Source organism: Caretta caretta, chromosome 7 (assembly GCF_965140235.1).
Source record: "Caretta caretta isolate rCarCar2 chromosome 7, rCarCar1.hap1, whole genome shotgun sequence".
In the NCBI taxonomy this organism is placed as follows: domain Eukaryota; kingdom Metazoa; phylum Chordata; order Testudines; family Cheloniidae; genus Caretta; species Caretta caretta.
In genome coordinates, this window is record NC_134212.1 from 48,513,102 (window position 1) to 48,529,531 (window position 16,430).

General features: G+C 46.8%; 1 protein-coding gene across 7 annotated transcripts; it reads left to right on the forward strand.

Moving 5' to 3' along the window:
- The first annotated feature begins 125 nt into the window (after positions 1-125).
- Positions 126-16,383, forward strand: NPRL2 (NPR2 like, GATOR1 complex subunit). Of its 7 annotated transcripts, none has more exons than XM_048859333.2 (13): positions 126-253; positions 1,645-1,730; positions 2,057-2,148; positions 3,196-3,364; positions 6,058-6,166; positions 6,976-7,112; positions 9,609-9,706; positions 10,009-10,045; positions 10,791-10,884; positions 12,565-12,682; positions 14,194-14,336; positions 14,810-14,919; positions 15,738-16,383. In XM_048859333.2, the coding sequence occupies exons 2-13, from the start codon at positions 1,653-1,655 to the stop codon at positions 15,741-15,743; spliced, it is 1,191 nt and encodes a 396-aa protein (XP_048715290.1). In that variant the 5' UTR covers positions 126-253; positions 1,645-1,652; the 3' UTR covers positions 15,744-16,383. The 7 variants fall into 7 exon arrangements, with proteins under 7 accessions (XP_048715290.1, XP_048715291.1, XP_048715284.2 ...); XM_048859334.2 differs by lacking the exon at positions 126-253 and adding an exon at positions 276-438; XM_048859327.2 differs by lacking the exon at positions 126-253 and adding an exon at positions 497-724.
- Positions 16,384-16,430: the final 47 nt, after the last annotated feature.

A 16,430-nucleotide genomic window follows, 5' to 3' on the forward strand; every position in this document is an offset into this window, starting at 1 on the left:
TAAACTTTTCTGTCTATCATCCGTAAGACCCACCCGACCTCCTGTCACGGCGACTTCGCCTTCATGCTCCAGGAACATGTGACAAAAGGAGGGGCGTTCTAGTCCTATGCGGGCGAGCCTTCAGTGCGCATGCGTAGATCGGCCGGTGGGGAGTGACCTCTTGCTAGCTTGCGCATGCACCTGTCGAAAAGCTCGGGTGAGAGGGCTCCTGCGCTGGCTTAGGCGGCGGCTGTGTGCGCATGTGCGACGTTGGGTAGGTGATTGGTTTCGTGTCTGCGGCTGAGTTGCAAAGGCTGGGGCCCTGCGCCGGGTTGTTGTAGGGTCGCTTGGGCGCGGCTGTTTGCCCCCCCCCGTCTAGCGCACGTCACGTGGACAGTTCCCTTCCCCCTACGCCTAGAGCACGGGCACCCCTGCGCCACCCAGAGCTGAGAGCCCAGGGTGTGCGCTCAGCCTGGGCGGGAGCCAGGACTGCTGGGATCTGTGCTGGCTCTGGGAGGGGAGAGGGTCTGGTGGGGGTGGGAACCAGCACTCCTGGGTTCTATCCCCATCGTGGGGAAGGGAGTTAAGTCGCTAGCTCACAGGGCCAGGACTCCAGAGTCCCTTTCCCCAGCTTGCTGTATGCTCTTAAGCAGGCTTTATGTCTCTGTACAGTGCGGTGACGATATTCACCCAGCCGCACTAATGCGCTGACACCCTGGGATGATCAATGGTATAGACGTTTTAGGTATTAGCAGCTGTAGCACTGAGCAAAAGAAGTGTGGCTAAGGGGGAGGGAAATGTTCTGTGGATATTAATTTGCATTTGAACATTAACTTCAGTTTTACCTTTATGTTCATGGTCCATAAAACTTGCGAGTTTGCGCTTTGCAACATGAATCTTTGCAAAAAGCTCATGTTAAACTTTAATACTAAAAAACAAAAAAAAAAGTTTGCTTTTGTTGAATATTTATGCCTAAAATTCACCCCCTGCCCCTGCTCCTGCGCCTGAGGAAAAAAAGTTTTAAATATTCTAAGACTCCTTTCTCTTGCAGTTGCTAAACTTTCACTCTTGCTTTTTATGATATCATAATTCTATTCCATTTTTGTGTACCTTTGCAGGTCACCTTTCAAGTTAATGTTTTAATCATGTAGAAGTCAGGGAATAATTTATATTTTGCATGTACAGTCAACTTCCAGTGGGCAGTAGGTGTGTTAAAGTGTTGCTTCACATAAGTAACTGCTGGACTGGAAGGAGAGGCAACGGCCTGTTTTGATGTAAAGTGACTTTGTTAATGAGATAGGGCTCAGCTACTAGTATGGTGATTGCACTGGAATTCAGTGCATAAAGCCATGCTAGTGCTGTGTCAAAGGCTGGGATATTTTATACGCTACCTGTCCCTCTAATGCATGTGTATTATCACACATGGCATTAATTTCAGAGTTTGTATATATCACGTAGGCCAGATTTACAGCTGCTGTAACTCAGCTTTGGAACACATGAGTCTTGTGAATTTGAAAATTTGCATTAATGTAAGGTTTGTATTATTTTTATTGCACTAACATTCTCCGTGGGAGAGGAAGGAAAAGACCAAGAGAAGAGAATCCAAAGAGAATCTACTCGATTGGTCTTTTGGTAAGCATCAGTTCTGTGTTGTATCTCTTGCAGCAATAACCATGGACAGCAGCAGCAGAATTGAGTGCATCTTCTTCAGTGAATTTCACCCAACGCTGGGGCCTAAAATAACCTACCAGGTCAGTGATGCCAGAGTATTTGGGGCGGGGGTCTATTGGGTATTCAATCAGGCAATGAACTGAGGGAATTCAGTCTATGCTGTATCCAGCACCCAGCCAATGGTGGCCCCATGAGTCAAGGGCCTGCAGCTGGGCCCTGTGTGTGTCTTCAGCTGAACTGTGACATTTTATACTGTGACATCTTGTGTCTCTCTACAAAAGTGACTTTTCACAGGTGCTCGCTCTCCTTGTCCTGCCTGTATCCTGTTGCTAGGGTTTCTTATGAGACTGTAGGGTTATGTCTCTTGGCTCTTCAGTGATACTTTATTGTTTCCTTGGCCATGCAGGTCCCAGAGGATTTCATATCCCGAGAACTCTTTGACACAGTCCAGGTGTACATCATCACCAAACCCGAGCTGCAGAACAAGCTCATCACAGTGTGAGTACCACCTAGAACTGCACCCACAGTCTCAAAGCAGAGCTCTGGCTCCCCAAGGCTTTTCACCCTGCTCAACCCAGAGGTGACTGACCGCTGTACCCATCTGATAGCTGACTGGTGGCCTGCGTGATATGACTTGTGGATCTTGGTCCATTTCCCAGCAGACAAGTTTCCATGTCACAAAACCCACCACTACACTCCTTGGGACCCCTTTCTTCTGTCTCGGAGAGAGGCCAAGGATGGACTGGAGCATGGAGATTTTAATCTGTGCTTTCACCTCTAGTGATGGCACCTTCAGGTCAAGGGGGAGGCATGTGGGTTGAGAGAAGCTTTCTTTGCCACTGCTTGAGCAGTAGCTCCTCTGTGTATAAATAGACCTGGATAGGAGAGACTCCTATCACCTTTCACCAGTCCTAGCTAAGAGATGAGGCCCACAGCTTGTTGCTTGGCAGGTCCAGCAGGAATCAAGCTGTTCAAGACAAGTGCTGTTGAAACCATGCCGTCAGTGCTTATAGGGGAACAGGGACCTTCTGAAGAGGCAGAAGGCTAGATTGCTAAAGGAGAAAAATAAAGAACAGAGGTCCGTTCTTGTGAGTTGCGGTTGTTAACTTTGGCCCCACTTCATTAAGTCACCTGAGCTGGTGGCCTGAACCTGTTTGTAGCCTGTATAATCATAGCAATGAGCAATCACCATTTTTAATAATTTAATTACAGTCTGTGCACAAGATTTCAATGAATTTTAACTACATGGAAACTTTGAAGAATCTGCGTTTTTCTGTTAAGAGAATTCAGGACAAAGCCTGGCACAGATGCTAAATTTCTTAAATGACTCTCACTCGTAAACTGATGAACGCGTTTATTTCTAAATTCTCAGAAAGTTCATTCTGGGCTCCGAGTAAGGGCTGTAAGTTTGGGGAGGATCCGTTGTATTTTTCATACAAAGCAAAGGAGTGTCTATTTTAAAAGAAAAATCCTTCACTATGGAGTTCTGACCAGTGCTTCCAGAACAATCGCAGTTGACGGCTTGTGCCTGTTTTTCTTTGATAGGACTGCTATGGAGAAGAAGCTGATTGGCTGCCCGGTTTGTATCGAGCACAAAAAATACAGCCGGAACGCTCTGCTCTTCAATCTGGGCTTTGTTTGTGATGCTAGAGCCAAGACTTGTGCATTGGAACCCATTGTGAAGAAACTGGCTGGCTATCTCACTACCTTAGAGGTCAGATGTGGCAATGATGCACCCGTTCAATACCTAATGCGGATCCACAGGTTTGGTGCTATGTCCCCCCACCCCTCCAGCTTTAGAACAATCTCTAGGAGAAACCCCTTTGATGTGCCAGACCTCCAAGAGGTCTTGTCCTACCTACACAGGGTAGGCCACGCGGTCTGATCGTCTATTTAGATTGAACCTTCCCAGTCCTTTGTTATCGAGCTGGGAGTCTCTGCTCAGCTTCCCTGCTGTGAGGTGGGGAAATCCATCTCCCTCAGGATCGTTGGTTGCTACATGTCAGTGTCCTGGTGACTAGGTTTTCTACTCATCTCAGATTTCCCATTGATATGGGGCTGGTGTCAGCCAGTCCTTTTCCAATGACCCATTCATGCTCAGACAGCTAGGCCACATTCATACCTGTGTCTCCCAGCCTGCCCTGAGAGCAAATAGTCCTTTTTCCCCACATTGGGTAACCATGCAAAACGTAGGGGAAACTAGAATCGGGGTAGCCGTGTTAGTCTGTATCCACAAAAACAACAAGGAATCCGGTGGCACCTTAAAGACTAACAGATTTTTTTGGGCATAAGCTTTTGTGGGTAAAAAACTACTTCTTCAGATGCATGGAGTGAAAATTACAGATGCAGGCATTATATACTGACTGACTTGTGAGGTAACTCCCTGCTCTTCATGTGTCAGTATATAATGCCTGCATCTGTAATTTTCACTCCATGCATCTGAAGAAGTAGTTTTTTACCCACGAAAGCTTATGCCCAAAAAAATCTGTTAGTCTTTAAGGTGCCACCGGACTCCTTGTTGTTTTTATAGGGGAAACTGAGGCACACATGGGCTCATAAAAATATTACAGCAAATTCCCACTTTTTTACGTGATTACATATAAAAACATGTTAAGAGAATGCTGTGGTTGTGCTGTTAAGTGTTTTTATAGTCAGGGTTGTGTGTCTGTAACCCCAACTCTTCCCCATTGTGTGTGCATGGGTGCACTTTAGGGTGTGTTTTCACTAGCAGCGTTAAAGTGCTGCCATGGCAGCACTTTAACGTGACTGTGTAGTTGCGGCACCAGCACTGGGAGAGAGCTCTCCCAGCACTGTAAAAATACCGCCCCCACGAGGGGAGTAGCTGCCAGTGCTGGTGCACTGTCTACACTAGCTTTACAGCGCTGTAACTTTCAGCGCTCAGGGGTGTGTGTTTTTTTTCACACCCCTGAGCGAGAAAGTTGTAGCGCTGTAAAGTGGCAGTGTAGGCAAGGCCTTATTGTTGTTCATAGATTCCAAGCCAGAATGGATTGCTGTAATCATCTAGTCTGACCTCCTGTATAACACAGGCCAGAGAACTTCCTAGGGTAGAGCTTTTAGAAAAACAGACAACATTGATTTAAAAACAGGGAGAATCCACTGCCAGCCTTGGTAAACTGTTCCAATGGTTAATTAAAAAGCACATAATGCAACGCCCATTCACTTTTTGTTTGTTTGTTTAAACAAATTGAAATGTCAGGTAGTGTCTTTCTCACTATTTTCTCTGGTCCATTTCCTGGGAAACTGAGTTCTCATAATGGAGAAACTCCAGCCACTTTTTGTTAGAAATAAGACTATTTTAAGTTAGCCAGTTTCAGTGATTGATAATAAATAATATGGGGGTGGTTTGTTTCTATTAAGTATGAGTTCATTAATTTAAAATTTCCTTTTTAACAGTAAATGGTATAAACTATGCACTTTGAGAATCATGCACGTGACCATAATGACTGTATAGGGAAGCTTGTAGTTCAGGTGAGGATGTGTGTTGTTTAGGATCAAGGGACGCAATTGTGTTGTTTCTTCCTTAGCAACACTTTGAATAGAAGCTTACACTTTCAAGTAAGGTATTAACAGCCCATGGTAAACATCCCTGATCATTCCCACAGATCTGCCAACAAAGCCATGGAAAACCACTGGCTGCGGTAGAAGAGCAGTGTCAGGCAGTGCTCAAAGGACTCTCCTTCCTGAAAACTAAATTGGGAGTAGGCTATGTAGGGATTACCAGGCACACAGGGCAGACAACTGGACTCAGCGTGACTTCAAGTGGATTAGAGCTGCTGGTGCTGAAATCCAAACCCTCCCCAGATATCAAATTAGAAGCCAAAGCAGCTTTGAATCAAGCCCTTGAAATGAAACGGCAGGGGAAGCGTGAGAAAGCCCATAAACTCTTCATGTATGCCCTCAAAATGAATCCAGATTACGTGGGTGCTCTGAATGAGTTTGGCATCTTTTCTGAAGAGGAGAAAGACATCATTCAAGCAGACTATTTGTACTCCAAAGCACTGACCATTTCTCCTTGTCATGATACTCTTAATATTTCTCAAGTTAAAAACATCCTTTCAGGCCTCTGTGCTTGCTTACGGCCCTAAAAAATAATTCCTTAGATGAAATCCATTGAAGTCGATGGGAGTTTGAGACTTCACTGGAGCCAGGATTTCACCACTTGATCCTGTATAACACATCATGGTTTAAAGGGGAGATTTGTCATTAATTAGGTGAGTGACAGGTTTCCAGGATCAAACTATAAGTAAGAAAAGAACAAAGGAAAAAATACCAGTGGGGTTTCCTTATCGTATTGCCTGCATAACAGCTCCATGGCAGCTTTATAGAGAGATGCGAGGTGGCTTGCTGCTATTGAGAGGCAATGACACTGACCCTGTTCTCTCCTAGCTGGAAAGTGGCTTCATCTCCAATGAAGAGAGTAAACAAAAGCTGGTGCCAATAATGACCATCCTCCTGGAGGAACTCAACGCCACTGGGAAATGTACCTTGCCAATAGGTAGGTTCGCTGGACATCCAGCTGCAATGTAGTCTCTTTCTCTGTCCCTTCCCAGCTTCACAATGAGTCCCTTAGCATCACCCCACTAGGGGATCCTGTCTGAGGCAGAGGAGCTGCCTGATATTGTGTTTGTAGTTTGGGGGTGGAGGGTCCGACTTGCAGCTCCACCTGTACCCCACCCTTGTGCTGTTTTGTTTTGGGGTATTTGAAGTGTAGCTTGTGTGACCTTCATGGGGGAGGAGCACAGGGGAAAGAAGGGAGTTAGATGCACTGCGGGAGTGCACTGCTCCCTTATTGCCTCTGCCATCCCTGGAGTGCTAATGGGCTGTGATTACAGCGGAATTGGCTACTGCTGGGAAGAAAAGGGCAGCTGCTCTATACTGACCAGATCAGGGGTTCTCAAACTGGGGATCTGGACCCCTCAGGGGGTCACAAGGTTATTACATGGGAAGTCGCAAGCTGTCCACCTCCACTCCAAATCCTGCTTTGCATCCAGCATTTATAATGGTGTTAAATATATAAAAAAGTGTTTTTAATTTATAAGGGGGGGTCACACTCAGAGGCTTGCTATGTGAAAGGGGTCACCAGTACAAAAGTTTGAGAACTGCTGGACCAGATTGCTGTAACAGAGTCTTGCACAGAGGATGGAAGGGGAGGTTGGCATCTGAGGGTCAAATCTTGCCGTGATGTCAGCAGCGGGTGCAGTTCCCATTGCACTGTTACAGCAGGGCTGATTTTGGTTGGGAAAGTTGAGAGACACAGCAGGTGTTTCCTAGCAAAACTGAGTGCTTTCATCTCCTCCTCCCTAGATGAATCGAACACCATTCACCTGAAAGTGATCGAGCAGCGGCCAGACCCTCCGATTGTGCAAGAGTACGATGTGCCTGTCTTCACCCTGGACAAGGATGATTTTTTCAATGCCCAGTGGGATCTCACCACTCAGCAGGTCTGTCTGCTTCATCTGGGCGGGGCTAAGCAGGGGGGACATTCTAATGGGGTCATCTCCCATCCCAGCGACTCCATTAGCTGAATGGAGATGTGACAGGGCTGTTGCACTACCTGGTGCCCAGTGAGCAAGGGGTTACCACAGTTCAGCAACCCGTAGCCCTTTTCTGGGGCTATAAATCCCTTGCTTGGGAGACAAGAGGAAGGAGAATGCTATTGGGTAGCAGCCCGGCCTTCCCAGGGTCCTAGGACTGGGGAGCTTGATCCCTTTTGTGGAGAAGACTTTACTGATTGCAGTGGTATGCCTGTGCTGAACCATTCCCAGTGAACATGTGATAAATGGCACCGACTGTTGCTAACGCTGTCCAAATCAAGCAAAGATGTCCTTTATGGGGAAGTGTCCATCCAGTGACTAGGGCTGGTTAACAAAGTGTTAAATAGCATGGAACTCTGCTCTCCAGTTGCAGACACTTCCAAACAGGGATGGAATACAGAGGTGCATGTGTTTATAGTGAGGTTGTCCTGTATTCTTATTCAGCACGTATCAGGGTTCCCTCCCCACTCTGAACTCTAAGGTACAGATGTTGGGACCTGCATGAAAGTCCCCCTAAGCTTATTTCTACCAGCTTAGGTTAAAAGTTTCCCCAAGGCACAAATTCTTCCTTGTCTTTGGAACGATATCGCTGCCACAACCAAGTGAGTTTGACAAAGATTTAGGAAAAGGACCACTTGGAGTTCCTGTTTCCCCAAAATATCACCCCAAGTCCCTTCCCCTGACTGTTCCTGGGGAGGCTTGAGAGTAAACAAGGGGAGCACAGACCAGCCCCTTGGGTTTTTAGGACACTAAAAACCAATCAGGTTCTTAAAAGCAGAACTTTATTATAAAGAAAAAGTAAAAACGCACCTCTGTAAAATCAGGATGGAAGGTAACTTTACAGGGTAATCAGATTCAAAACACAGAGGATTCCCCTCTAGGCAAAACTTTAAAGTTACAAAAAAAAAAACAAAAAAAAAAACCCCAGGAATAAACCTCCCTCTTAGCCTAGGGGAAATTCACAAGCTAAAACAAAAGATAATCTAACACATTTCCTTGCTATTACTTACTATTTCTGTAATTTTAGATGTATCATTCAGTAGGAGTTGGATTACTTGCTTGGTCTCTCTTTGTCTCGGTAGAGAACAACAAAAGCACAAACAAAAACCTCCGCCTCCCTGCCCCCCCCCCATTTGAAAGTATCTTACCTCCCAATTGGTCCTTCTGGTCAGGTGCCAACTAGGTTAATAGAAAGAAGAAAAGGAGTACTTGTGGCACCTTAGAGACTAACAAATTTATTTGAGCATAAGTTTTCGTAGCTTATGCTCAAATAAATTGATTAGTCTCTAAGGTGCCACAAGTACTCCTTTTTCTTTTTGCGAATACAGACTAACACTGCTGCTACTCTGAAACTAGGTTAATGGGGAGGGATAGCTCAGTGGTTTGAGCATTGGCCTGCTAAACCCAGGGTTGTGAGTTCAATCCTTGAGGGGGCCGTTTAGGGATCTGGGACAAAAATTGGGGATTGGTCCTGCTTTGAGCAGGGGGTTGGACTAGATGACCTACTGAGGTCCCTTCCAACCCTGATATTCTATGATTGATTAACCCTTTACAGGTAAAGGAGGGATGTTATGCTACCCTTAGCTGTATGTTTATGAAAGCACGGTATCTAGTGTCCATGTTAAATCTCTTCTGATGGTCTCATTGACCCTTTGTGCATGGACCACGTTTACTGGAAAATCTGGCCGAAGGTGGCCTGTGCCTTTTTTGTTCAGTTCTATAATGATATAATTTGCTCTTCCCAGTAAATGTGATTTTGAAGTTGGATACAAGAGTTCTTGGATGTTAGAAGTGCACGTGTCTGGTGCACAGAACCATATCACTGTCTCATGTTAAAAAAGCTACCTTAAGACAGAGATACCATTGAGAGTATGTATCGGTCACTTATGGGTAAAAAACATTGCAGGGATGTTGTGACTTTCCTCAGACCAAACGTTATAAACACAGGAAACATAGAGCTAAGGTTAACTCAAGAGAAATCCAAACATATCAGTGTAACTAATGCACAGGTAAGGTACCTAAACAACCATAACTCTGCCCCATAGTGACCACATGCAATAACCATGCAATGATGATTGAGTCATTTAATTGTTTGTGGTCATAGATTACTTTATCAATCTGCAAAAAGAAAAGGAGTACTTGTGGCACTTTAAAGACTAACAAATTTATTTGAGCATAAGCTTATGCTCAGATAAATTTGTTAGTCTCTGAGGTGCCACAAGTACTCCTTTTCTTTTTGCGGATACAGACTAACACGGCTGCAACTCTGAAACCTGTCATTATCAATCTGAAAACACACTAGATTTCCCTCACACGCACGCTCCCCTTGATGTCTCTATAGGGGGTTTCTCGTGCAGATGTTCCACTCTTTGGTCTGATCACTCTCACGTGCTGCCTCCTTAGATCCTGCCATACATTGATGGATTTCGACACATCCAGAAAATCTCTGCTGAAGCTGACGTGGAGCTCAATTTGGTGCGAATTGCTATCCAGAACCTGCTGTAAGTGCGAAGACCTAGGGCATCGGGAAGGAGAAGGGTCCCTGATCAGAACACTCACACAGATCCATATACCCACCCTTCTCGCCCCCAGTTCTGACTTTAGCCCTGCATCCCGATCCCCTTGACACATGGGATTCTGAATTTAGAAGAAATTCCCTGCAGAGTTCCCTGTAGAGGGAGCACTACAGAAAACCCAGCCTGCAGCTAGTGGAGAGTAATAAAACCTGTGCCTTCACTAGGGAAGAGGCTGGTGTTTGAATCTATAATCGGTGATTTCTAATGTTTCATTGTCTGTCTTGCAGATACTATGGGGTGGTGACTCTGGTCTCCATACTTCAGGTGCGTATGGCTAGGAGCAAAAGATTCCAGCCCATTATTAGCCTGGCACTTGTGACCTTTCACCTCTGGAGCTCTGGTCTCTCTTGGAAGGAGTCTGCTGGCCCCATATTAGGCACAGCACAAAACTACCTCACTAGTGGACAGACAGCCCCTTCTTGGGAGAAGACCTAGGACAAAACCAGTATGGGAGTGCTAGGCTGGTACTAAGAACTGCAATAGGGTTGTAAAGCTTTAGTACTGACCTGCAGCTCTGCTGTTGTCCTTGGTGGTATGACTGGAGCTGGGCCATCTGAATGCATGGGACCTGCTATGTTTTTCCCCATATTCTTTTAATAGCACCTGGTTCCTGGTACTGTTGCAGAGAGGGCTGCATACAGGACGCATCTGCTCTAACACGCACATGGGTATAAGCAGAACTGTAGGCCTGGCGCAGCAGTGGCTGTAGAATTCGGTCGAGCAGAATCACTGGCTCACGATGCCAGATTTAGAAAGGGGAAGAATCTTGGGCTTCTGACATGCAGTTGCAGAAGAGGGTAATTCTTCCAGGACAGCACAGTGCTTTGGTTCACGTGCCAGTTACGCTGCTCTGTGGTGGTGTGCTGCAGGTTCTTCTCCTTGGCTGGCTCCACCAAATTGTTTGTCTTGGAGTCTCTAGTGTTGTTTGGCTTAAATCCTAGGCCCAGAGCTAAAACTCTGCAGCCTCTGGTTAATAGGAATTTCATCTCTCTCTCTCTTTCCTTATCAGTACTCAAATGTATACTGTACCACACCTAAAGTCCAGGATCTGGTGGATGATAAATGCCTCCAGGAAGAATGTCTCTCTTATGTCACCAAGCAAGGTATAGCAGGCCTGAACTGAGTTAGATATGGTAAGATTGTGCTGGCCCAGGATATGCCGTCACGGCCTTCTGATTCCTCCAGAGATTTGCTAGGGACTGGGAAACCAACAGTTCAGCACTGGCTCTTTCTCCCTTGAGTTTGCTCATGGCAAAAGGCTGGTAGCGGGGCCTTCAAGTTTGTGTACTAGGTCCTGTGTTAATGTGTTAATGATCTGACAAAGGGGTTGAGTATTGAGGCAGCAAAAGTTGTAGATGCCACAAAGTTATTTAGGTTAGTCAAGGTAAGGGATGGCTGGGAAGAACTTCAGAGAGACCTAACCAAGCGAGGTGAGTGGGCATCACAATGGTAAATGAAACTGAGCGTTGATAAATGCAGAGTAATGCACAGTGGAAGGGAAAACGTTAACTACTTCCATGCCTGCCAGGGTTCTAAGTCAACTATATCAGTTCAAGGAAGGGACCTGGGCATCATTGTAGACAGATCAATGGAGACTTCTACTCAGTGGGCAGCTGCAGTTAAAAAAGCAAACCAGATGGTTGGAGGAATAAGGAATAGGGTGGAGAATAATAGACTATTCTAAAGTCTTTATATAAATCAGTGGTAAAGCCTCATTTGAAGTGGTTATATAGTTCTGGCCACCCCTGCTCCAAAAGGATATTGCAGAATCAGAGGGGTTCAGAGAAGAGTGAGAATAGAAAAACTGGGGGGTCATCACCTTAGAAAGGAGATGACGAAGAGGGACGCGATAGAAGTCTATAGAATAACAAATGGCCTAGAGAAGGGAGGTGAGGAGTTTCTATTCTCCCCTGTGTCCTAACACAAGAACAAGAGGACGTCAAATAAAATTAAAAGGTGGCAAATTCAGAAAAGAAATACATTTTCCCACTGTGTGTAATTATATGGTGGAATTCACTGCCACGGGATGTTGTGGAGGCCAAGAATTTAACAGAATTTAAAAAGGGATTGAATAATTATATGGACGGCAAGAATAGTCAGTTACCATAATTAACTATGATAACACGGTTAGAAGGGATATTAAACCCTGTGCTTCAGGTGTTAAGACAACTTTAACTATTAGAGACCAGGATGATATTTAATCTGCCCCTCACATGATCCCAAATCAACTACTGCAGAGTTTTTACATCTCTCTCTGACTCAGCTGGTGCTGGCTGCTGTCAGAGACAGGTGGTTGGGCTGAATGGACCTTGGCTCTGATCCAGTCTGCCCATTCCTATGAGCTTGGTAAGAGCGAAGCCGCGTTGGGAGCACTTCTCCAGGCGAGGATGATGTGTCCCATTGCAGGACTTGGTCCTGATACTCACACTTTAGGTGACATCATCCTTCAGCTGAGATGCTAACCTGGGGTCTTGTAAAGTCCCACATGTCCTGGTAGAATGTCACAATCTCAGAGTCTAGGATAAGCTGTATGTCCTGACCAAGGTTCCCCCCCTTCAGATGGGTGCAATATTCCAGCTGCATGACATGCGGAGCACACAAAGGCAGCTCCATATTTCTGTGTTGACACTGTTCCACCACCATTTAACTTGGGGATGGTAGTGAGACCCTCCCCCCCCCCCCCCCCCCGCAGGGATTGGGCAGGCCCTGTTAATCTCCAGGACATTCTCCTCCTTAGCTCTATCCCCCGTTTTGTCACTTCAGGGTGTGTCTCTTCCCCACAGGTCATAAGCGAGCCAGTCTGAGAGACGTCTTCCAGCTCTACTGCGGACTGAGCCCCGGCACGACGGTGCGAGACCTCATCTGCCGCTACACCCTGCAGCTCCAGAGAGTGGATGAAAGGTCTGAGGCTGCATCCCCTTTCCGAAGGAAGCTCTGAGGATGAGGCCATGACATCGCTGTGTGCCAGTGAAAGCGCAGATGAATGCCAATGGCTCAGTGATGTGGGAAGCCCATGGCTAGTTAGCAGAGCTGGCTTAGAGTGTACCCCTCAGTATCATTTACCCAACTTTACAGGTGGGGAAACTGAGGCACATCAGCACAGTGACTTACCCAGGCTCTCACAGTGAAGCGGCAGCAGAGGCAGGAGCGGAGCCCAGGTCTCCTGATTGTTTCATGCTCTAGCGCCTTCCTTTTTCAGAATTGTACTGAGATTATAGTTCACCCCATGACCCAGCAGTTAGAGCTGCTGGGCCAGCAGAAAGTGAAGTCCTCCCCATTGGTGTGGGCTGGTTTTGTTCAGTATCTTCATAAATGATCTGGAGGATGGCGTGGATTGCACCCTCAGCAAGTTTGCAGATGACACTAAACTGGGAGGAGAGGTAGATACGCTGGAGGGTAGGGATAGGATACAGAGGGACCTAGACAAATTAGAGGATTGGGCCAAAAGAAATCTGATGAGGTTCAACAAGGACAAGTGCAGAGTCCTGCACTTAGGACGGAAGACTCCCATGCACCGCTACAGACTAGGGACCGAATGGCTAGGCAGCAGTTCTGCAGAAAAGGACCTAGGGGTTACAGTGGACGAGAAGCTGAATATGAGTCAACAGTGTGCCCTTTCTACCAAGAAGGCTAACGGCATTTTGGGCTGTATATGTAGGGGCATTGCCAGCAGATTGAGGGACGTGATCATTCCCCTCTATTCGACACTGGTGAGGCCTCATCTGGAGTACTGTGTCCAGTTTTGGGCCTCACACTACAAGAAGGATGTGGAAAAATGGGAAAGCGTCCAGCGGAGGGCAACAAAAATGATTAGGGGACTGGAACACATGACTTATGAGGAGAGGCTGAGGGAACTGGGGTTGTTTAGTCTGTGGAAGAGAAGAATGAGGGGGGATTTGATAGCTGCTTTCAACTACCTGAAAGGGGGTTCCAAAGAGGATGGATCTAGACTGTTCTCAGTGGTAGCTGATGACAGAACAAGGAGTAATGGTCTCAAGTTGCAGTGGGGGAGGTTTAGGTTGGATATTAGGAAAAACTTTTTCACTAGGTGAAACACTGGAATGCATTACCTAGGGAGGTGGTGGAATCTCCTTCCTTAGATATTTGTAAGCCCAGGCTTGACAAAGTCCTGGCTGGGATGATTTAGTTGGGGATTGGTCCTGCTTTGAGCAGGGGGTTGGACAAGATGACCTCCTGAGGTCCCTTCCAACCCTGATACTCTATGTAACCTCCAAACATGCTGGTAGGTCACCTGCTCAGCATTCTGACTTTGCTCGAGGAGGTGGGAGGAGAGGCTGGGTTGGAGCTGAGCCCCGCTGGCATTTGAGACCATGTGGCAGGTGAACACACCCTTCCAACTCTGGGTTTCCTGGGATGGCAGCCCTTCTGAGAGCAATTCCTTCTTCTCTCAGGAAGCTTATCCAGTTTGGTTTGATGAAGGGCCTCATCCGGCGGCTCCAGAAGTATCCTGTGAAGATAGTGCGGGATGAGAAAAGTCACCCAGCCCGGCTGTACACAGGCTGCCACAGCTATGATGAGATCTGCTGTAAAACAGGTACAGGAACCCAGCTTTGTGTGCGAGTGAGAGGGAAGAGACCAAGCATGGCTCGGCAGTGGGCGGGGGTGTTAATTCAAGGTCCGTAACATTTGGTACTCTGTGATTTGCACTGCAGAAGCACCTATGAGCTGTAGTCATTGTATTCGGCTCTGTACTGCTGTGGGAGGGATTTTGTTCTTGCAATTTGGATGAGTTGCAACAATATGCAGGAGTTGCAAGGCACCAGACAAACCCACTTGATCAAATGAAATAACTTGCAGACGTTGCCCAACTTCACCTTGTAACAAACCTAGCTGAGAGCCATTTTCCGTCCGTGCAGGGCCCTAACAGTGGGAACTCATGGCCCCAGAAGAGGTTCCGTCTCAGGAGACCCTTTCAGCAGAACCCATTTGATTTTTTTTTTCCTGGCCCTTTCTTGAATCCTGTTTAGACTGCAAAATATTGGAATGTTCACAGTAGGGTCCCTGCAGGTCATAGAAGCCTAAAGTCTAGAACAGATGCGGAACAAACAGTTCAGCCGTGTGCTAGAGAGAGATGCGGAAGGAATCTCGTGGCGATTGCTGAAAGGCTTAATGGAAAGGTGTGTTTTGGAGAGGGAGCTGGCTGTAAGAGGGGATTTGAGAGCTGAGCGCCTCAGAAGGGTATCGGATTAACCTTTTGTCCTCTGGAGATTTGGATTTAAAATTGGTACGCCCCACACCTGGCACGAACTTAGTGGTCTCAATTAGATCCCCACTGAAGGAATAGCTGTCCATATCTCAACCGCTGGACTGTTTGGGGCACTGGAGTGTCTGCTCAGGAACAGCCTAAGAGAAGGGTTGGCATAGGGAAGTTAAAGGTGAGGGGGAGCGATGCATGAGCCATTGAGATCACTGGCTGTACCAGCGAGGGAGGATGTTCTCTGGAAAGGGTTAAAACTGAAATGGGCGTCAGAGGTGAGGAGTTTTGTGGGCAAGATTGCAATAGGTGGGGGTGTCAGAGATGAGGATTGAGAGAGGTTGGCAAAGGGGAAAGCTGGCACAGGGCCAGTCTACATTGAGTCTTCCTTTTGTCAGACATGGCCATCAGCACTGAAATGGTAATTGCCGAGATAGCCAGGATCAAACCGTGGTATCTGGCTGGTCTGGGTCTCTGTTTTAGAGCTACTTTTCCAGTGAGCAAGCTGGGAGACACAAAATCCAGAATCTGTGCATTCACTGTTGGCCATTCTTCAGCTCAAACCAAGACCCAGTGGCTGGAGCATGAGAGTTGAGGACTCAACGCAACATAATCAGGCATTCTAGTCTTGACTTGTCACCCCTCTGCCTGCCTTTCCCCCCATCAGCAATAACAGGGACTTTGGTTGGCAGGGTGGACTCACGTTAGTGCCAGAGATGTTGTTCTTTACTTCTTCCTCAGGCATGAGCTACCGAGAGCTGGATGAGAGACTGGAGAATGATCCCAACATCATTGTTTGCTGGAAGTGAATCTCTCTTGGGGAAGTACCAGCAGCACCTCGGAGAAAAGAACACTGGAAAAGGATGGCTGAGCTGTCCACATCTCGGAGATGGATCTGAGACCCCCGACTGTGGCTCTTTCAAGTGACTTGGCTCCTCTAGTGGAGAGTGTGTTGCGTATGTCAGACTAACGCTGCTTGGAGAAAGAGATTGAACTCGGGTCGGATGTCTTTGCATTCCTGCACGAGGGCAAAGCATAGGTCCCACGTCTCAGTGCAAAGCAAACAGTGCGTGCTGGCCAGTTGCTTTTTGCCATGTGCTGTTGAAATGATTGGTTCCACGGTGTCTGTGCCGGCCTTCTTGCTGCCAGTCTAGGTCACATAGAAAAACTGTCATCGCTCTATCGGGGATTGTTGGAGGGTGTCCACTTGCTGCACATAGAACATGTGGAACACTTGAGTCGTATTAAAAGGGAAGGGGGCTGGTTTCCTTTCTATTCTCAGAAGCACTGATAATTTTGCCCCATCTATTTCTTCTCCAGCCTCCCAGGATTGAAGTGAGCTGTGGCTCACGAAAGCTCATGCTCAAATAAATTGGTTAGTCTCTAAGGTGCCACAAGTACTCCTTTTCTTTTTGCGAATACAGACTAACACGG